The sequence below is a fragment of the Magallana gigas genome, chromosome 1 (genome assembly GCF_963853765.1).
Source record: "Magallana gigas chromosome 1, xbMagGiga1.1, whole genome shotgun sequence".
Taxonomy (NCBI): domain Eukaryota; kingdom Metazoa; phylum Mollusca; class Bivalvia; order Ostreida; family Ostreidae; genus Magallana; species Magallana gigas.
In genome coordinates this window covers 33,438,579-33,461,556 of record NC_088853.1, presented here as the reverse complement: position 1 = coordinate 33,461,556, position 22,978 = coordinate 33,438,579, and the positions used below count along the sequence as shown (strand labels likewise).

At 33.5% G+C, this 22,978-nt stretch overlaps 1 protein-coding gene across 1 annotated transcript in view; it reads right to left on the bottom strand.

Moving 5' to 3' along the window:
- Nucleotides 1-396: 396 nt before the first annotated feature.
- LOC105318434 (scavenger receptor class F member 1) overlaps nucleotides 397-22,978 on the bottom strand; it is a 44,012-nt gene continuing 21,430 nt past the window's right edge. Inside the window, exons 3-6 of the mRNA XM_066078866.1 lie at nucleotides 3,679-3,942; nucleotides 1,788-2,174; nucleotides 1,145-1,593; nucleotides 397-577 (exon numbers count right to left, since the gene is read on the bottom strand). Of these exons, the coding sequence (XP_065934938.1) occupies nucleotides 1,319-1,593; nucleotides 1,788-2,174; nucleotides 3,679-3,942 (926 nt within the window). The 3' untranslated portion in view covers nucleotides 397-577; nucleotides 1,145-1,318. The remainder of the gene's footprint in view (nucleotides 578-1,144; nucleotides 1,594-1,787; nucleotides 2,175-3,678; nucleotides 3,943-22,978) is intronic.

Genomic DNA, 22,978 nt, shown 5'->3' with positions numbered 1-22,978 from the left:
GAAGAAGTTCAAAATGTAAACAGTTTACAGACGGACGACGGACAAAATGTGATCAGAATAGCTCACTTGAGCTATCAGCTCAGGTGGGCTAAAAGGGAAGAAAACAATGCTGACCTATACAATAAGATTTGAATAAAATATTTTGAAAAGTTTTATGCAAAAGAAAACATTACGTTCAAACAATGTTTTCTTGCTACGATTTCTAATCATAAACCTTAAGTTTATTTAAATAGAAAAAAAATAAATGTGTATGCAAAATTTTATTGTGATAAAATCAGAAAGTTTACAACATTTATACAATAAATGACAATTTAAATTAATTACCACATCTATCGATGCGATTTTGCATCAAATACGAAATATCAGTTTCATAACTATATATACATGTATTGTCTATTTAATAGTTGCTGGCCCTTGGAGATGATCGTAGTGAGAGGGTCCGCTGAGTTGACCCAATTCTTGATATCCGGCGTTTTCTTCCGCTGTATCATAAATCCCAGGGGTGGAAATGGTATCAGTGTCCTTCTTTTTCTCTTGATTAACATCATGTCTCTTGCATGCTTTGTTTCGAAAAATCCTGTAACATTAAAAAAAGTTTCATAACTGGCCGGTAAATGACTGGTTTGCTTATAAAGTATTCATACGTATTCGATCTTGCTTATGCGGACTTTGTTAAGAGTTTTGTTTTAGTTTTTTTTTAGTTTATTCCATTTTAAATGTTGGATGTTTAATGTTTGGTTTGAAAAATCTTTTATTGATTTTCTTTTTATCAAACTGATTGGTTTTAATATATATTGATGTACAATAGAATCAAATGATGAAGAAAGAGGCAATGGATAAACAATGTTTGGAACAAGATGATATTTGTATGCAAGTATATATCATATAATTACTAAATTTTACTTTGTTAAGTTGAATTACCATATAACTAATAGTTGTGTTTCTTTCATCTTCTCGTGTAATGTTCAGGATGTATCATTTAAAAAAGAAACACTTGGTTGGTTTTCGATGAAATTTAAATTCCAGATAAAATGCATACACATTTTAGTCTGCTTATATAAAGGAACAATTATATTGTGATTGCATTTGTAATTATATTTGATAGCAGTACGATCTGTGATCATGTAAATAAATAATAACATACCAGGTTATTGTAAAAATGTTGAGGAGCAGACTGATGCAAAGGACTGTAATCACTACATACAAACTGGACCTATTTTCTGTGTTTGGTATCGGTAATTGTTTACCTGTAAAAATAAAAAACTAACAACATATATTAAACCATATTTAAGCAAAATGTCTTTACTGTAGCTCAAATTTAATGGACATCTCTTATATATACTTTACAACCTTGGTTACAAGCTTTGTCACAGAATATCCCGAACTTGCCTACTAGACAGTCTCCATTACATCGTCCTGTTAATCGATCACAACCTGACGGACAACACGTACATTGTCTGTCACATTTGTATCCGTAGAAGCCCCTCTTACATCCCAAAGTACACAAACCAGTAGTGCCATTACAAGTGCTATTTTCACAGTCATGGTTGCATTCCAGAGAACAGGAAGATCCATAATGATTTGAGTCACATTCTGTTTATTGAAGAAAACAATAAGAAGTGAGGAAATTTTTTTTAAAGGAATGATTTAGTAAAAAAAGGATTAGTTTACTCACATTTGAAAGAAACAAAGATTAAAGAAAACTTTTGAACATTAAATAATAATTTAAAAGTACACAGACCATGTAAATCTTATTAGCTTGTTTTTTTAATTATTGTGAATCTTACCGTCACATTGAGACCCTGCCCAGTTCTGCACACATCCATTAGCACAGGTTGCACTTTGTTTGTCGCATGTCCCTCCTACACACCCAAGACTGCATGGTCTATTACACATGTCTCCATACAGTCCCGATGCACATCCCCGTGTACAGCTACCATTGGTTTTGTCACAAACTCTTTCGAAACAATGTATTGGACATCGTGAACTGCATCTTTTTTCCCAGTAACCAGACTTACAGCTGATACAATTTCCAGTTGTACGGTAACAGGTCAGTTCCTCACAATTTGCAGGACATTGCAATTCACATGCTGGTCCCCAGTATCCGTCTACACAGCCATTGTAACAGTTTCCAAAACCATCACATACATTATTTCTGCAAGTTGCCACACATCCTAAAATTCATAAATTAATGCAAGCTCCATGTGTGTATTTTTTTTTAAAATAGACCTGTGTTAGGATATCTGACATCTAATTCAGCACTACTTTTCGAGCAAAGAATTTCAAATAAATTACATTTACCTTAGATAACTATGTAAAATATTAATGATTCAGAAAGGTGGATAGAAACGACATTTGGATCAGCAGATGTTACTAAAACAAGATTCCCATCGCCTGTGTCTGCATCGGATCTGGCAATTAAACACACTTCTGAAATACCGACAAACTGCGACATAAAAAAAAACTATATACAGGGGGATATTTTTCCCTTTGGACCTCATTGTCATGGGGTTAACTTAAAACTGAGCAAATTTTGTTGTTTTATATTATCTTTTCAAAACACAACTGTGTTTTGGTGAATTTTAGACGGAGAGGAGCTGTTTGTAAAACTAAATGTAGAAAGGCAAAAAATACACGTGACAAAATTAACGTTGTATACAATAACGAGGTTTGATATGATATTTCATCAGACAATAAGTGTGCCATTTATATCGCATAAAACTAATAGATATTGAATTCATTCCTTACGAAATCAATAAGAATTGTGTATTGCACCCCTCTATCTTAAGTCGTTAAAAATTTTAAAGAAAAACTAATTATTCAAGGTTCTGCAGTTAACATCTAAATAGCGAGTACTTATTACACGTAACCAAATGTTTGGTCAACCTATATTTTTTTGTGGGCGGGATATACCATCCGAAGATTGGTGTGACGTGACACAAATTCCATTTTTTTTTGGGGGGGGGGGTTTATTTAAGTAACTTGACAGGAAACAAAGCAATACAGATCTGTGTACTGACTCTATTGTGCGATACTCAGAACGTATCTCCAAGCCACATTGAACCGTATAAAACAAGCTAACCGTCAGCAATCTCTACCGGAGTTTAAAGGCATACTGGGATATTGCCAACATTTTTTGATTAATCTGTAGTTTTACATCTCGTATCGTGTCATTCATGTACATGTATAAGTGGAATAAGGCAGAAACAAATCCAGTTATTCAAATATGTATCAGTTGCTGGTTTGTTGAATGAGAATAGGATTATGTAAATAGGAACTAATGTATTTATAGGACGTCTGCACTTTGTAGTTAACGACCAATCATGACAAGCATGCTGGTTTTCTTGACGCGGTTGAACAAAAATAACATGGGTAGGGTAATAATTAAAAGTAAAAAAATAATATATGTTGAGATTTGTTGTGATAAAAATAGATTGAATTGTATACGTTTATATAGTAATTTGTCCAAGCTTTTGTTAAAAATATAGAACATAGTAAAAATAATAATAAAAAAGTAAAGAAATGCTAAAATATGCATCAAAATAAACACATTTACTTGTACATTGCTAATTTATAATCTTAAATTAAATGAAATCAAAAATTCAAATCTATTTTTTTTAAACGTATGATTCAAAATATCCATTGATTACCAGATATAAGACTTTTAAGCTTGATTACCATAAACTTCTATTTCACAGATTTCGAGGATAGCCCCGGTAGTAGGATCATCTTCAGGAGCGTCGTACGTTGTCTCCACAATGACGTATCTAGTCGTCTGTTCACAAGGTATGTCTATTATGTTTGGGGGTAAGTCTGGGTATTTTGTTTTGTCATTGTAACAGCGATTTCTCTGTGACGTTGTTGTTTGTAATATTGATACATTCGATACATCTAGGTAGAACTGTCTAAACCGAAACTGTTTCCAGTCACCACTACTGTTCCCTGTATAGTTGAAGAAAACAATTTCATTGCCTGAATAGTTGACGAAAGTATTATAAACATTTTATGATAAATCAGAATTATTTAGTTTAATTATGGTGAATTCAGAATAGAAAGGAAATTATCAACGGTATATATATATAACATTTAAGTTTTAAGTAAGTAAAAAGATGCAAGCAAGCATTGTAAAATGGAAGTTATCGCCGTTTTAGTTAAAAGCATAAATTGAAATTACTGTGATAAATGCAGCATATGCTAACAGACCTTAAGGATCATCTGAGTACCATATCTAATACTTATTGGATCATATATGCATTTAAATAAGCTGTTTACTGACTCATAACCTTAGTCTAAGGGGTAAACAATCTATCATAAGGTAGTGTAACCCCACCTATACTTTCATGTGTGAATTTATTTTGAAAGCCATTTTGTGCTATCCCTCACGGACAAAATAACGGACAACGCCACGTCCCTCCCCAAGGAGCAAAACAAATATTCTCACCTTAGGTATTTTAATTAACGAAAGTAAAATGCTTTGATTCTTCACTAAATTTGCATACATTTTAGTCAGATTTGTATATCTAAACCTTTGTCATAAAATTTCAAAGGTTGATTTGATTGTTTTCCGTAGAAATAAACTAAAATTTTAATTTATCAAAGGGTCGCAGAAAAAACGCACGGCCCGGGCGTAAAAATTGGCCAAACTTTGTTTCTGGGTTTTTAAATAGGAATATTACAGTTTTATAAAAGATCTCAAAACTTCATACGTCATTTGAAGTTATTTTGAATAGGAAAAGCAGAAAACATTTAACGAAGCCGAATACAGAACGAGTACGCACGCTTTCGCGCAGCGTTTCATTTGTCTTACATGTATGACGTCGTCATCTTTTTGCTTTGTTGACGCCATGGCGTGATAGTTTCAACTGCATATAGTTAGCAAAATTTGTTGAAAATAGCTCGTTTGATGCGTAAAGTTGATATTATATTGTGGAATAAACATAAATGTCTCGAAATATAAGCTATATTTGGGCTCGGGTCGAAAACGTGAAAAGGGTTCAGCAAGCTAAGACATCTGTCACGTTTTCTTCAACCGCCTAAATATAGCTTAATTCATATATTTCAAGACAGTTACCAAGCATTTTAAAATAATGACCCTTAATATGTCTGAATGTTTTAATAATAAATGTACTATAAAGATCACCATTTCCGTCTCTGTCAAATAAAAAATAGCCATTATCTGACAAACTGGGAAAGTGGGCATACAAAAAACAACTTTGATAAGACCCCTGGAACAAACCAGGAGGTAAAAGGTTTTTAAGGTCTTCCGTTTCCAACGGAAGACCTTATAGTTTTCGTACGATTTCTTATTATTAAGGTTTTCCGTTTCCAACGGAAGACCTTATAGTTTTCGTACTGTTTCTTATTAAGGTCTTCCGTCTTCAGCGGAAGACCTTACTGTTTTTCTACGCGTTCTCATTCTTCTATATTATTAAGGTCTTCCGTTTCCAACGGAAGACCTTATTGTTTTTCTTAGGTTTCTTTTTCCCTATTATTAAGGTCTTCCGTTTCCAACGGAAGACCTTATTGTTTTCGTTCGGTTTCTTTTTCCCTATTATTATTATTATTATTTTTTTTTTCTTACAAATTTTGTGCACGCGATTTCTCAGAAACGGCTCAACCGATTGTCATGAAACTTTCAGATAAGATAGATAGTGATCGAAATCTTATTGCTTTTTAATTATATTGATGACGTCACTTCCGTTTTTGAGATATTGACGTTTTAGCGATTTTTAGAGGGGTTGCTTGTTACTCTAACTTCTCCTAAACTATAAGGGATATTGAGTTCAAACTTTCATGGAATGGTAGACAAAAGATTGTAAATTTGCAATTTTATTTTCATTTTGAACTGGATTGAAAGGCGCCAAAGCTCGCCTGGACCCGAAAATTGAGTTTAAAAAAATGTCGTATTTTTTTCTTGTTTTCTTTGTTTATCTCTTTTCTGAAAAATATTTTGTTAAGACATGTAATGTAAGAAAGGTTAATATTTACAGGACCTTTCATTTGATATCAAGAAAAAGGGGCTGGCCCCTCAAATTAGGGGACCAAAGGCCTCTAAAGTCTTTTATCTGTAGCCCTTTATAGAGAAATTTTTTGTGAAATGTTATAGAAGCAAATATGTTTATCTTACGGTTATGTATCCAAGTAATGTAATGATTTTATCATATGTTACGTAATTAAGGGTTTTTAGGGGCCAAAAGTCCAAAATTTTGATCACCCATATCTCAGAAAGGAAAAATATTTTGTAATGCAATACAGAAGAGAAGTTGTTTCAAATGATGTTCTCAACAAAATGCAACCTTCAAAATTTCGTTAAACGGCCCCTAAAAGGAGTTAAGGGACCGGCCCCTAAAACCTTCTTTCTCATATATCTCCAAAACGGTAACGATATTTGAAACACTTGTTGAACAAAATATGTGTAGAATTAAATGACATTTTATTTGATACCAAGAAAAAGGGGGTGGCCCCTTAAATTAGGGGACCAAACGCCTCTAAAGTCTTTAATCTGTAGCCCTTTCCTGAGAGATATTTTGTGAAATGATGTAGAAGCAAATGTGTTTATTTTAAAGTTATGTATTCAAGTAATGTAATGATTTTATCATGTGTTACGTAATTAAGGGGTTTTAGGGGCCAAAAGTCAAAAGTTTTGATCACCCATATCTCAGAAAGGAAAAATATTTTGTAATGCAGTACAGAAGAAAAGTTGTTCAAAATGATGTTTTCAACAAAATGCAACCGTCAAAATTTCGTTAAACGGCCCCTAAAAGGAGTTAAGGGACCGGCCCCTAAAACCTTCTTTCTCATATATCTCCAAAACGGTAACGATATTTTAAACACTTGTTGAACAAAATTTGTGTAGAATAAAATGACCTTTTATTTGATACCAAGAAAAAGGGGCTGGCCCCTTAAATTAGGGGACCAAAGGCCTCTAAATCTTTAATCTGTAGCCCTTTACTGAGGGATATTTTGTGAACGGTTATAGAAGCAAATATGTTTATCTTACAGTTATGTATCCAAGCAATGTAATGATTTTATCATGTGTTACATAATAAGGGTTTTTTAGGGGCCAAAATTATAGAATGTTGATCACAAAAATCTCAGAAAGGAAATATATTTTGAAATGCAGTAAAGAAGAAAAGATACTCAGAAAGATGTACTTAATAAGATGCAATTTTCAAAATTTCGTTAAATGGCCCCTATATGGAGTTAAGGGATCAGCCCCTTAAACGTTCTTTCCCATATATCTCAAGAACGGTAACGAATTTCTAAACAGTTGTTTAACAAAATGTGTTGAGATTCAATTGACCTTTTATTTGATTTCAAAAAAGGGGCTGGCCCCTAAAATTACGAAACTAAAGGGCTCTAAAATGTTTCATCTGTAGCTCTTTACTGAGGGAAATTTAATGAAAGGCTATAGAAGCAAATATGTTTATCTTACAGTTCTGTATCCAAGTAATGTGATGATTTTTTCATGTGTTATGGAATAAGGATTTTTTAGGGGTCAAGGGTCCACAAACTATGACCAGCTATATCTCACCAAGGAAAATGTTTTGAAATGCAGTGTAGAAGAAAAGATACTCAAAATGATGTACTTTACAAAATGCAACCTTCAAAATTTGGTTCAGCGGCTCCAATAAGGAGGTAAGGGACTGGCCCCTAAAAGTTTTTTTTCTCAGATATCTCAAGAACGGTGACGAATTTCTAAACCCTTGTTGAACAAAGCTCTTATCCCTGAAACAAAATAGTATCTGACCCTTAGAATGTAGACCCCGTTTTTCTATTCTAAATCATGTTTAGCAAAATCAAGATCTAACATATATCTCAAATTCTAAAATCAGACGGAAGACCTCCTCGTTGCTCGCTACGAGATCGTGTCTAGTTATTATTATTTTTCTTTTTTTTCTTACAAATTTTGTGCACCCGATTTCTCGAAAACGGCTCGACCGATTTTCATGAAACTTTTAGATCTGATAGATAATGATGTAAACCTTATAGGTTTTTTATTATATTTATGACGTTATTGACGTTTTTGAGAAATTGACGTTTAAGCGATTTTGAGAGGGGTCGCTTGTCCCTCTACGTTCTCCTAAACTATAAAAGATATCGAGTTCAAACTTTCAGGGGTTGTAGACAAAAGATTGTAGATTTGTAATTTTATTTTCATTTTGGTCTGTCTTTAAAGGCACCGAAGCTCGCCTGGACCCGAAAATTGAGATGGAAAAAACGTCGTAATTTTTTCTGGTTTTCTTTGATTATTTCTTTCCTGAAAAATATTTTGTAAAGACATGCAATGTAAAAAAAGTTTCTATTTACAAGACCTTTTATTTGAAATCAAGAAAAAGGGGCTGGCTCCTCAAATTAGGGGATCAAAGGGCTCTAAAGTCTTTAATCTGTAGCCCTTTACAGGGAGATATTTTGTGAAAAGTTATAGAAGCAAATATGTTTATCTCACAGTTATGTATCTAAGCAATGTAATGATTTTGTCATGTATTACGTAATTAAGGGTTTTTAGGGGCCAAAAGTCCAAAATTTCGATCACCCATATCTCAGAAAGGAAAAATATTTTGTAATGCAGTACAGAAGAAAAGTTGTTCAAATCAGTGTTCTTAACAATATGTAACCGTCAAAATTTCGTTAAACGGCCCCTAAAAGGAGATAAGGGACCGGCCCCTAAAACATTCTGTCTCATATATCTCCAAAACGGTAACTGATTTCTAAACACTTGTTGTACAAAATTTGTGTAGAATTAGGTGACCTTTTATTTGATATCAAGAAAAAGGGGCTGGCCCCTCAAATAAGGGGTCGAAAGGGCTCTAAAGTCTTTAATCTGTAGCCCTTTTACTGAGAGATATTTTGTGAAATGTTATAGAAACAAATATGTTTATTTCACAGTTATGTATCCAAGCAATGTATCGATTTTGTCATGTATTACGTAATTAAGGGTTTTTAGGGGCCAAAAGTCCAAAATCTCGATCACCCATATCTCAGAAAGGAAAAATATTTTGTAATGCAGTACAGAAGAAAAGTTGTTCAAATCAATGTTCTTAACAATGTGCAACCGTCAAAATTTCGTTAAATGGCCCCTAAACGGAGATAAGGGACCGGCCCCATAAACATTCTGTCTCATATATCTCCAAAACGGTAACGAATTTCTAAACACCTGTTGAACAAAATTTGTGTAGAATTAGATGGCCTTTTATTTGATATCAAGAAAAAGGGGCTGGCCCCTCAAATTAGGAGACTGAAGGGCTCTAAAGTCTTTCATCAGTAGCCCTTTACTGAGAGATATTTTGTGAAATGTTATAGAAGCAAATGTGTTTATCTTATAGTTATGTATTCAAGCAATGTAATGATTTTATCATGTGTTACAGAATTAAGGGTTTTTAGGGGCCAAAAGTCCAAAATTTTGATCACCCATATCTCAGAAAGGAAAAATATTTTGTAATGCAGTACAGAAGAAGAGCTGTTCAAAATGATGTTCCTAACAAATGCAACCTTCATAATTTCGATAAACGGCCCCTATAAGGAGATAAGAGATAGGCCCCTAAGACCTTATTTCTCATTTATCTCCAGAACGGAAACGAATTTCTAAACACTTGTTGAACAAAATTTGTTTAGAATTAAATAACCTTACGTTTAATATCAAGAAAAAGGGGCTGGACCCTAAAATTAGGGGACCAAAGGGCTCTAAAGTCTGTTATGTATAATCCTTTATTGAGGGATATTTTGTGAAATGTTATAAAAGCAAATGTGTTTATCCTGCAGTTATGTACCAAAACAATGTAATGGTTTTGTCATGTGTTTTGTAATTAGGGGTTTTTAGGGGTCAAAAGTCCAAAATTTTGATCACCCATTTTGTTGTTCAAAATGATGTTCTTAACAATATACAACTTTCAAAATTTAGTCAAACTGCCCCTATAAAGAAATAAGGGATCGGTCCCTAAAACCTTCTTACTCATATATCTCTAGAACAGTAACGAATTTCTTAACACTTGTTGACAAAATGTGTTCAGAATTAAATGTCCTTTCATTTGAATCCAGGAAAAAGGGACTGGACCCTTAAATTAGGGGATCAAAGGGTTCGAAAATCGTTTATCTATAGCCCTTTAATGAGACCCATTTTGTGAAAGGATATTAAAGCTAGATTAGGTATAATACGTTTTTATATCCTAACAATATAATGATTTTCTCTTGCGTTACACAATTAGGGTTTCTAGGGACCAGAGGTAAACAAGTTTGATCTTTTCTATCATAATTGAAAGAAATGCAAGTATCTAAAAAAGCAAGAGAACTTATGAAAAGCGATACAATAAAGCATAAGTACTTCACTCCTTTTTCCATAACATGTTTTGTTGTCGAAAATCAAAGTCGATGATGTCATATTTCATTCTAAAAATCGAACGGAAGACCTCCTCGTTGCTCGCAACGAGATCGTGTCTAGTTATTATTATTTTTTTTTTCTTACCGATTTTGTGCACGCGATTTCTCGGAAACGGCTCAACCGATTTACGTCAATTTTTCAGTTCTGATAGGTATTGGTCTGAACCTTGTTGGAAAATTTTTTTGTTGATGACGTCACTTCCTGTCTTCAGATATCGTGGATTTATCAGTTTTTATAGGGTTATTTTGTGCGGAGAACTCCTCTTTTACTATTAAAGATATGATGTTGAACTTTTCAGGGCTGATAGACGAAAGACTGAAATAGTGTCTAATGGTCATTAATCATCTTTATCTCAAAGAGCGCCGAAGCTCGCCCGAGCTTGAAAATTAAGATAAAAAAGGCGTCATGATTTTTCTTGGTTTTCTTTAAGTATCTCGTTTCTTGAAAGCATTTTGTTAAAACATGTAGAACAAAAAAACTTAATTTAATCAAGAGCTTTCATTTCAGATCATGAAAAAGGGGCTGGCCCTTCAAATTAGGGGCTGAGGGGGCTCTAAAGTCTTTAAATGATAAATTTTTACCGTGAAATATTTTGTGATGCGTTATAGAAGCAATTATGTTTATTCTTTGGTTATTAACCTAATCATGGCAATCATTTACTCCTATGTTACGTAATTAGGGATTTTAAGGGGCCAGAAGTCCAAAACTTTGATGTTCAATATCTCAAAATAAAGAAACATTTGGATAAGCAATATTTAACAAAAGATGCTCAAAATATTGAGCTTAACAATCTGAAACCATAATTTCCTTGTTATGCGGTCCCTAAAAGGAGTTACAGGGTCGGCCCCTAAAACGACCCTCTCCAGATATCTCGAGAACGGTACAAAATTTGTAAACACTTTTTGAACAAAATGTGTTTGAATTGACAAGAGCTTTCATTTGAAATCATAAAAAAAGGGCTGGCCCTTCAAATTAGGGGCTGAGGGGGATCTAAAGTCTTTTAATGATAACCTTTTACCGTGAAATATTTTTTGATGCGTTATAGAAGCAATTATGTTCATTCTAAGGTTATTTACCTAAACATGGCAATCATTTACTCCTATGTTACGTTATTAGGGATTTTAAGGGGCCAGAAGTCCAAAACTTTAATGCTTAATATCTCAAAATGAAGAAACATTTGGATAAGTAATATTGAACAAAAGATGCTCAAAATATTGAGCTTAACAATAATCAACTATAATTTCTTTGTTATGCGGTCCCTAAAAGGAGTTACAGGGTTGGCCCCTAACACGACCCTCTCAAAATATCTCAAGAACGTACATAATTTGTAATTACTTGTTGAACAAACAGTGTTTGAATTGACAAGAGCTTTCATTTGAAATCATGAAAAAGGTGCTGGCCCTTCTAATAAGGGGCTGAGGGGGCTCTAAAGTATTTTAATGATAACGTTTTACTGTTAAATATTTTGTGATACGTTATAGAAGCAATTATGTTCATTCTAATGTAATGTACCTGTACATGGCAATCATTTACTCTTATGTTACTTAATTAGGGATTTTAAGGGGCCAGAAGTCTAAGGCTTTGATGCTCAATATCTCAAAATGGAGGAAAACTTTGGAAAGCAATATTTAACAAAAGATGCTAAAAATATTAAGCTTAACAATGTACAACCATATATTGTTTTTATCTGGACCCTAAAAGGAGTATAAGGACCGGATATCAAAATGATTTTTCCCAGATATCTCAAAAACGGTAACCAATTTCTAAATACTTATTAGTGGTACACAAAAATACCTTTTGATTAAAATGAATGAATAGGAGCTGATCCCTCAAATAAGGGACACCAAAGGGATAGATAGTCTTTCACCCATTACTCATAGATCCCGCCTCCTTTTCCGGATACGTTTCGCTGATGAAGGTCAAGAGTAAGGTCATTCCATATTCTAAAAATCGGACGGAAGACCTCCTCGTTGCTCGCAACGAGATCGTGTCTAGTTATTATTATTAAGGTCTTCCGTATCCAACGGAAGACCTTACTATTATTCTGAAAAATTTTCAATTTCTTATTATTTTTTTTTCTTCTAGACGCCAACTTTGATCCTTAATATCTCGCTCGTTTGTTCACCGATTGTTTTGAAATTTTCAGGACTGATAATATGCCGCGTGATGTTGTCGTTGCATATTTTAGTTGAGGAAAATCCCCATTCGGTTTTGAGTTATTCCCCTTTTAGTAAAATTTAACGACTTCTTTTGTCCAGGGGGGTTTAGCTATAACGATGACTGGCAGAGTCTCAAAGATGGGCTGGTTTGGAAGCTAATACATTGAATTTGTGCGAGATATATTTTATTTATTATTTAAATGCAAATAAAAGGGGTGGTATAGATGTTGAAACAAAGGCAAGAAAAAAATTCAAAAAAATTCGCGTATTTTCCGTGTTAGTTTCCTACCTGATAAAAATTTGTTATAACATGTATTTTAAAAGATCTTGGTCTTACCAAGACCTTTCATTCGGTATACAGAAAAAGGGGCTGGCCCCTATAATTAAGGAGTTAGATGCGTCAAAAGTTTCTTGTCAATAACTTGTAAAGGAATAAAAATTTCTAATGCATTATTGAAGCAAAGTTGTAAAGAAATTAATTTTGAATCCTTCCGTGGTATTCAATTTAATGTTTTCGTAATTTATAGCCAGTATTTGCAGAAACAATTGTTGTCAGTTCGGTCCATTTTTGTGGGGGTGCGCACGTTTAGGAGGTTATGAAAGGGTTTTTTGTAATGCACTGACTGATACATGCAGCGCGCAAAAATAATTCTACATAAAATTCCCAAATGTTTTTATTCATATGTACATATTCATTTCATAAAGATGAACGTCTTTGACCTTATTTTTGTTGTTTGTTTCATAACTGTGCCCCTTTCTATATTTAGATGCATTACGAGACTCAGGTAACCGATCGATAGAAGAGTCGCTAGCTGTATTCAGGCCGTCGCCTAGACGATAGTGCATGTGCTTGTAGAGCTGGACGTACACGTTAAACGCCCCACTGTGTTACTGTAACGGAGACATTTTGAATTGTTTCAGTACTGGGAGATGTGTTAATTAAATGGTTCGAATGCATGGTAATTAAACTCAACTTTTCTACAGTACGTATACACGGCCGTCATATAAAGCACAATGTGTATTACTGACATGACAAATGTACGCTGGCAATTTAAACGAACGCGGCATTGCTCCCGATAGAACATTTCTTTTAAAGCAAAACAAAATACTGATTTCCGATGGATATAATATTATCATCGTGGAGATGATTTTAAAAAGTGAACTTAATATTCGTATACGATAATATTTGAATCCAAAGCCGCTATTTTTAAGTAACGGTTATTAGGGGTATTAATTATGACTTGCCCCGCGTTTCACGTTTTTTACTTGCAATGCATCTACAAACGAAAATACCAAACAACCTTCGGCAGCAATTTATAAATAATTTATTACATACTAGTACACAATATTAAAGAGATAATTAAATAAATTGTGCTTTATAATTGTACTCGCTATCTTCCGTGGAAATAATGGCATGGAAAAAATGTTGTTCAATGTTCATCAAAAACGATGTAGCCTTAGCAATCGAAAATAATTAACAAACTGTATATTGATAGATTGACACATTAATAAACATTCAGACCCGCAATGTATTTTTTGCAAATTCTATAAAATGTAGACTCAATAAGTGAATTTTTCCGTTTGGGGTATTTTGAATCACATGTGTACGCTATGTGTACATGTACATATAGATTAATAGCCATATAGATAAACACTTTCAGTGTTGAATTTTTAAAAGATATTTTGTACATGCAAAGCAATCCAATGCAAGGGCTATTAAATTCGAACAATGTACATACGATAGGGATCGAACTGATACTGGTTCTGCTTGTTCTACAAATAGCGAATGAAATGCGAAGTATTAGGGTGTTATTTTTAAACAAATAAGTATTGCTCTCTTAAAACCTTGCATTACTAAACAAAGTATTTCATCGGAAGCATTATTAGTTACCTTAGCTGCATATATGTAGCTCTCCGTCTGGAAAAATTAAGTACCATCCGAAATTTTGTATACAAGTGCTATACAGACTTGCAGCTAACATTAACTTAGAATTGCCGCTGTTCATAATTTCATTAAAAGACGCGCAGATTCAAGTGGTTATATGTCGTTTCATATGGGATTTATGATGTCTATTTATATTATTTTAATTAAGGACAGACGAAACGTTCCTCAATTTTATATAATTTTCCTTGATATTTCATTCCTTATTTATTAACATTTAAACCTGTTAATTCCAAAAAATTTAGAGTACATTACCAGGCTCGATTTGGAGCTAGAATATTTCGAACTTCCCTTAAAATAGCACGCAAAATGCATTTGAATGCTTATAAGTAAAGTCATACTATATATTTTAATTTGAACACTTTATATTCAAACCAAAAAAATCATATTACATAAAAATTGAATTATGAAATAACAAAGTGGAAATCTTAATTCACATTGTGGAGATAGGAAAAAATGGAAGATACATGAAGGTCGCGTTTGACCTTAATATTATACAAGCAATAGCTTTCCAAAAAGCTTGCCTGACTACCCAAATTTATTCAATGGAAGCATGCATGTATCAATTAGGCTATCTTATAAGAAATGAAATTTAATTTTCGCTGCGGATCATAAATTATTAAACTGAACGCGCAGAGTTTAGAAGCAATTTCAATCTTTTTCTTCGATCGAGTGCATGTACCTGTATATCACTGGAAATTAAATCATTTCATTATTTTAAATCATTTTAGGAATGTACATGTATCGAATAATCTCAAACAGCCAAACTGAAAATTGAATTTGTTATATAGATGCAAAATCAAAGACATTTTGTTATTTCTAACCATATAGGAAAGGATATTCAAACACGTACATGTAGCATCGTTATTTGAAAGTGTGTGTGTGTGTGTGGGGGGGGGGGGGGGTTAGGTGGGCAGCTTCATCAAAAAAAAATCTTGACAAGGAATTTAAAAAATGGGGAATTTTGAAAATCCTAATCCGTAGGTGGGAGGGGGTATTTACATTTTAACTTCAATTTAATTCAATTAGAATTACTTTATTTCTTGGTTCCATTTATTACATGTTCCGACAAAAGTGAAAGATCCATGATATCTCTATTTATTATATGACCAGTTAAGAAAATAGAGTGGGTAAGACCATCTACACATCATGTGCTATGGCCTAACTTGGACTCGCCCACTAATCGGCGAGCCAAAATTATGAATGAGACGTATTATGGCGCGAAGTCTTTCTTTACCATTCACGCAACAGCTGAGATCTCAGATAGATCCATCGGCATAGATCCACTGGGAGGGTGTCAACTAATAACTACATATATTATACTTTTGATTGAATGTTTTAGAAGAAATCTATCGAATTAACATACACACTTAATTGACTAGCAATTGTTAGATGTACATTTACATTTGTACACGCGAGTGAAACCCTTTTCCAGATGAATGAAATCGCCCAATTGATCGAAAATCGGGTCACACCTACCCCACTTCGGCGGATTACTTGTACGTAGCCCCTCCAGTAAATATTCCAATTATATGAATTTATATTTGTTTTAATTAATCCAAACTGATGATTCTTTGTTAATGATGATAATCCAACACCAACTATTACTTACATTGTACTACTTAGACAATGTGTATCATCTTGTTGCGATGACACCTCCCTCTTTTTTTTTTTTGACCTTTCAAATATGGCAATCTATTTTTAAATCAGGATTACACACGTGCAATGTGAAATGCCCTTTTAATTGAACACTCTTGCTCATTGTGCTTATTACATCCCATATAACGTTTTCATCAATTATGAATATAAATGTTGACACATTAAAGATGCATCCTCAGGCAATTATTAATTCAAGCTTGTGGGTGCCCCCCCTCCCCCCCCCCCCCCCCACTTTTTCTCACAGCAACTAATTTTTTTAAAATTTTTTTTTTTTTTTTTTTTGCTTGTCAAGATTTTTTGGATGAGTCTGCCCCCCCCCCCCCCCCACTTTCAAAAAGGATGCTACGTGCCTGCATAAAGATAACAACATTCAAGGGCCTTCCGTCATTTTCAAGCCATGATAAACATGATAAAAAGGACTCTCAAAATAAGAAAATAGACGCAAAGTAAACTGCATTCATGGCATATGTTCACATTGTATGATGTGTCTCAAAATTCCTATTTTGGACTCGTCCACTATAACTACGAAAAAATTAATGAATGAGACATTCTGATTCTGGCGCGGAGTCTTGTAAATGAAATTTCCATTGATCTGAATGGATTTTTCCGTGAGGGTCGGGGTACTAGGTATAAAAACAAATTTAATCGTTCAAAGTTTTGAATTGTTAACAACGATATATCAGATCGAATGTTTTAGAACGATTTATAAATCCAAAATACAGTCATTTTTAATCTGTTGACGCGTGAGCATATGTATTAAGTAGGCGGGCATCCCTACACCCTACTAATTGAAGACAAATGAAATCGCGTCCAGCAGAACTCCCTGGCATTTTAGTGTTTGTTATTATAAATTTATGATTTTGTTTGTTAATAGCAATTCAACATCAATTATTAATTAACAATGTACACTCTAGTACGCTTATACACAATTTTGTTGCGATGACCCCCCCCCCCCCTTCCCCGGACATTATACCTATTTTTAAATCAGGATTACACACGTGCTTGCATGTGCAGAAGACAATCTGGAACTTGACTGATAACTATATCATCTCTTTGGAAATTTATTTCTCCGTAAGCAAATACGTGTAGTAACTGATACATGCAATTGTGAAAACCATAGAGGAATGCATGATCTGCGCATAATAACTAACTCCTTGATGCAATATTTCTTTTTTCCAACATGTTTTAAGTCAATGATAATATGAAAATATATGCTTGACTTCATATCGGAAATTACTCATTTTCTTTATTCCCCTTTTCAATAAACAAAACAAACCAACAGACCAAATTGATCCAGATAAATATAATTATCAAAAATAAACCTAAAAAACAAACTACACTTTCATCCTTCACCCACAATATTGCCTTTTCGATATTTGTCATCGTGGTAGATCCGTGTAACAATCTATTAAGTAGGTGCTTGCACGACATAGAACCGGCCCTTGCTGATCAACGTTTTCATTAACACATATAAAGGAAAAAAAAATATTTAGATTTTTTCTTGGATTTATTTTGATGTAAATAAAAAAGAGAAGAAATTAGTTCTATAATATATATGCGATGTAAATCTTTTTTCCACGCAATATTTCGTATAAAACAACGAAGAGTAGTATCTTGAAACTTCATTCAAAATTTGATTAGACCTTTAAATTGTAAAATGCTAACATTGAAAATTGTGCCCGATTTCTTTTTTTTTAAGATAAAACTTTATTAAAAAAACTGATTCTTTGAGACAAAATAAATTGACATAATCAGTTTGGCATTCTCTAAGTGCAGTTCTGTAGCTCTTAGTCTGAAAAAGAATCGGATGGACGACCTAGGACCCAGATCGTCCATCCAAATTTCTTGAATATTGCCATTTCTTTCGTACGCGGACGCATGTTGGCCGAATACTCACCGAGACTAAATGGTTCGTATTTTAAGTTTTAACTGCGTTTAAAGGTAATATTGGAATTCCGATAATTTTGAAAATGATTAATTAAATAAAAATGGTTAAAATTACCGTTAAATTACCGGCATCGGCCTTCCCCATGCGCGAATCTAGAAGAGTAGGGTGAGGGTTCCAGACCCCACCCCAACCCCCGCAAAATTTCTTTCCATTACATGTACAATATAAAATTACAAAAATATGCCTCGGACATCCCCAGGCAAACTCAAATAACCGTCAGACACTCAACCCCCACCCCAGGAAAATTTTTCTTATCCGCGCATGCCCCCTCCCCCCCCTCAAAAAACAAAATTATTCTTCAGAACCCCCTGTAAAATTTCCAGGATCTCCGCATACATTCTAAAAGATTCATTGGCCCTTGCTTTCGATAAAAAATGCGAGTAAAATGTTTGGTCTTTTTACGTTCATACCGGGCATACCCACTGTGTGATTATAATCGTCGTCCATATTCTGTGTATATTGAGTCAATTATGATGATTCGATAAGTTTTTCAAAATAAAATGCACATGCAAAAAAACAACATGCGGCGAATCAAACTTCAGACAACTTTTAAAGATCTGTATTTGCTTAATATACATGTACTTTGTTTCTTTTACACAGTGTTTATACATCTAATATTGCACCATGGTCAGGTATCAATTTTTATATTACGTCACAAGTATGACGCAGCTACGACGGAAGACCTAATCGTTGCTTGCAACGAGCTCGTCTCTAGTTATTATTATTATTTTTTTCCACGAATTTTGTGCACGCGTTTTCTCGAAAACTATTCGGCCGATTTCTACCATTTTTTCACAGATGATTGGCAGTGGTCATAATTCTAGAAGTTTTTTGAATTTTTGAAATCGTCACTTCCGGTTCTGATTTACGGCCGATTTTGTAAAATTTTACGACCCATTTTGTTTAGACATAAACTCGGAGACTATCAGAGATATAATTATGAAATTTACAGGAAAGGTAGACCATAGATTGTAATTTTGCACAAAGTTGTTTTTTGGCGCCAGTGGCGCCATTCCTTTGAGCTCGCCTAGGCTCGAAAATTAAGTACGAATTTTGCATCAAATTTTTCATACATTTTGATCTGTATCTTTTTATCAGTTAATATTCTGATAAGACATATATAACAAAAGTAGTAGATAATCAAAAGTTCTTTCGAACGAAATCAAGAAAAAGGGTCTGGCCCCTTTATTTGGGGGCCAAGACACCTGTAAACTCTAATACAAATAACTTAAAAACGATTAAGATTTTGCAATGCATTATAGAAGCAAAGTTGTTGATCGTCACAATATCTGTCTGGAAAAATTATTGCCACGCCCATTTGTTATGTAATTAGGGATTTTTAGGGGCCAAAGTACTTAAACTTTGACGCAATATATCTAGAGAAGGAGACAAATTTTGTTCAGCATTGTAGAAGAGAAAATGTTTGCATTGATGATTCTCATCGATTCAATCAATCAAAATACCAATCTCTGTCCCCATTAAGGATCTAGAGGGCTGGCCCCTTAAATATTCAAACATTTGTATCTCAAAAATGATCAACAATTTTAAATAGATGAAAGAACAAAAAATGTTACAAGTTGTGAGACCTTTCGATAGAATTCAAGAAAAAGGGTCTGGCCCCTTAAATTAGGGGCCAAGACACTCGTAAACTCTATTACAGATAACTTGAAAATAATAAAGATTTTGTAATGCATTATGGAAGCAAAGTTTTTGATCATAACAATATCTATCAGGAAAAATCATTGCCACGCCCAATTATTACGTAATTAGGGATTTTTAGGGGCCAAAGTACTTAAACTTTGACGCAATATATCTAGAGAAGGAGACATATTTGTTAAGCATAGTAGAAGAGAAAATGCTTGCATTGATGATTGTCATCGATTCAATCAATCAAAATACCAATCTCTGTCCCCATTAAGGATCTAGAGGGCTGGCCCCTAAAATATTCAAACATTTGTATCTCAAAAATGATTAACAATTTTAAAAAATGTAAGAACAAAAAATGTTAGAATTTGTAAGACCTTTCGATTAAATTCAAGAAAAAGGGGCTGGCCCCTTAAATGAGGGACTAAGACACTCGTAAACTCTATTACAGATAACATAAAAATGATAAAGATTTCGTATTGCATTATAGAAGCAAAGTTGTTGATCGTAACAATATCTATCAGGAAAAATCATTTCCACGCCCAATTATTACGTAATTAGGGATTTTTAGGGGCCAAAGTACTTAAACTTTGACGCAATATATCTAGAGAAGGAGACATATTTGTTAAGCATAGTAGAAGAGAAAATGCTTGCATTGATGATTGTCATCGATTCAATCAATCAAAATACCAATCTCTGTCCCCATTAAGGATCTAGAGGGCTGGCCCCTAAAATATTCAAACATTTGTATCTCAAAAATGATTAACAATTTTAAATACATGTAAGAACAAAAAATGTTAGAATTTGTAAGACCTTTCGATTAAATTCAAGAAAAAGGGGCTGGCCCCTTAAATGAGGGACTAAGACACTCGTAAACTCTATTACAGATAACATAAAAATGATAAAGATTTCGTATTGCATTATAGAAGCAAAGTTGTTGATCGTAACAATATCTATCAGGAAAAATCATTGCCACGCCCATTTATTACGTAATTAGGGATTTTTAGGGGCCAAAGTACTTAAACTTTGACGGAATATATCTAGAGATGGAGACATATTTTGTTAAGCTTTGTAAAAAAGAAAATGCTTGCGTTGATGATTCTAATCGATTCCATCAATCAAAACACCAATATCTGTCCCCATTAAGGATCCAGAGGGCTGGCCCCTAAAATATTCAATCATTTGTATCTCAAAAATGATCAACAATTTTAGATGGGTGTAAGAACAAAAAATGTTAGAATTTGTGAGACCTTTCGACTGAATTCAAGAAAAAGGGGCTGGACCCTTAAATTAGGGGCCAAGCCACTCGTAAATTCTTTTTCACATACCTTTAAAATAATCAAGATTTTGTAATGCATTACAGAAACAAAGTTGTTGATCATAACAATATCAGTTTGTAAAACTCATTGCCACACCCATTGATGACGTAATTATTTATTTTAGGGGACTTAACTCTTAAATCTTTAATATGCAAAATGTGAAAAAGCAAAACACTTTGTTATGCATTTTAAAGGATATTGACAATCGTATACATTTTCGGAAAGGGAATGTTTTAGGTGGAATTCAGAAATTTCACTGATATTTTAATCGTATCGTTTAAAAATTAAATGGAAGACCTACTCGTTACTCGTAACGAGATCGTATCTAGTTATTTTTTTTCTTGGTAGTCACCCTTAATTTCTCAGCCATTTCTCAATCGATTTTAATGATTTTTACAGGGATGATGTCTTCGGTGAATATCTCTTTGCATCCTACTTCCTGTTTGAAAATTCACTTCCGCTTCTGAATTACCTTCCTTTTTCATGTTTTTTGGAACATGATATTGTGCACGCATCTCCTCAAAAACTGTTATAGTTAGGGACTTGAAATTTATATGCAAGATAGAGTGGTTATAGTAGATTTGCTTGCTTGTTTTAGATTTGACAAGAAGTCATCATTCTTGAAGCTCGCCTGGAACTGAAAATGTTGATGTTAAATTTTTTTGACAATGTTTACGAAATTTGATATTTGATCGCGAATATCTTTCTTCTAACCAATATTTTGCTAACACATGTAGAGCATCAAAAATTTATCCATAAAAGATATTTCAACTGACACCAAGCAAAAGGGGCTGACCCCTCATATTAGGGGCCAAGAGGGGTCTAAAGTCTTTAATCTATATCTCTTTAATGATAATAATAAAGTTTTCTGATATGTTACATAATTTGGATTTTAAAGGGGCTAGAAGTTCAATATTTTGATCATTTATTTCTTAGAAAGGAGAAATATTTTGAAATGCATTATAGAAGAGAAGATATTCCTAATAATATTCGTAATAATATTTAACCACCAAAGTTTCGTTTAATGGTCCTTATAAGGAGATGAAGGGTCGGCCCATAAAACAATCTTCTCAAAAATATCTCAAAAAACAGTAACACATTTCTAAACACTTGTTGAACAAAACGTGTTTATATTAAGGGACCTTTCATTGATATCAAGAAAAAGGGGCTAGTCCCTCAAATTAGATGATAAGAGGGATCTAAATGTTTCAATCAAAGCTCTTATACATATATCAAAAACAAAACAAGGACAAGAAGTCCAATACATTTATGATTTATTTGTAAAAGAAAAAAAGGATAACGAAATTGAAAAAAAAAGGTCTGTTTAAAATCAAAGGATTTTTCATTCTATTTCCAAATCATTTTTAGCTGGTAAATAGCAAAATAAAGGTCATGCATGTATCTCAAACTCTAGTGATATTAGGAATTTAGTACTTTCCGTTTAATATAGAAGTCACCGACCCCCCCCCCCCTTTTATAAAATTATAGAGTTTTTCTGGTCCAATTTTACTTGATCTTTGATCTTGGACCTTTAATTTCAACTTAGTACCATTCTAGATTACTGTACTAATTACAAGACCAAATCGTTTATTATTAACAGAGTTATGAACTTTTTGGCATTTGAGTTTTAATTGTCGTGTTTGACATGTACTGTAGAAAAAAATTCTAACTCCCGAACCCTTTATTCAATCCTCATGAAATTTTGTGTAAATGTACCTCGGACCTCATTCTGTTTTTCTGCCAAATTTGCAGCGGATTGAACAATGAAGAAGAAATTTCCGATATCAAGCCGCGAGTATAGCCTGTACGGGGACTTAAAATTTACACAGTCCTAGGGATGTAAGCAGCCGCGTAATATTTCTGTTGCATGTATATTTCTTGTTTTCCGTTTAGTCTGTATCTACGATAGCGTGTGAACTACTTATGAAT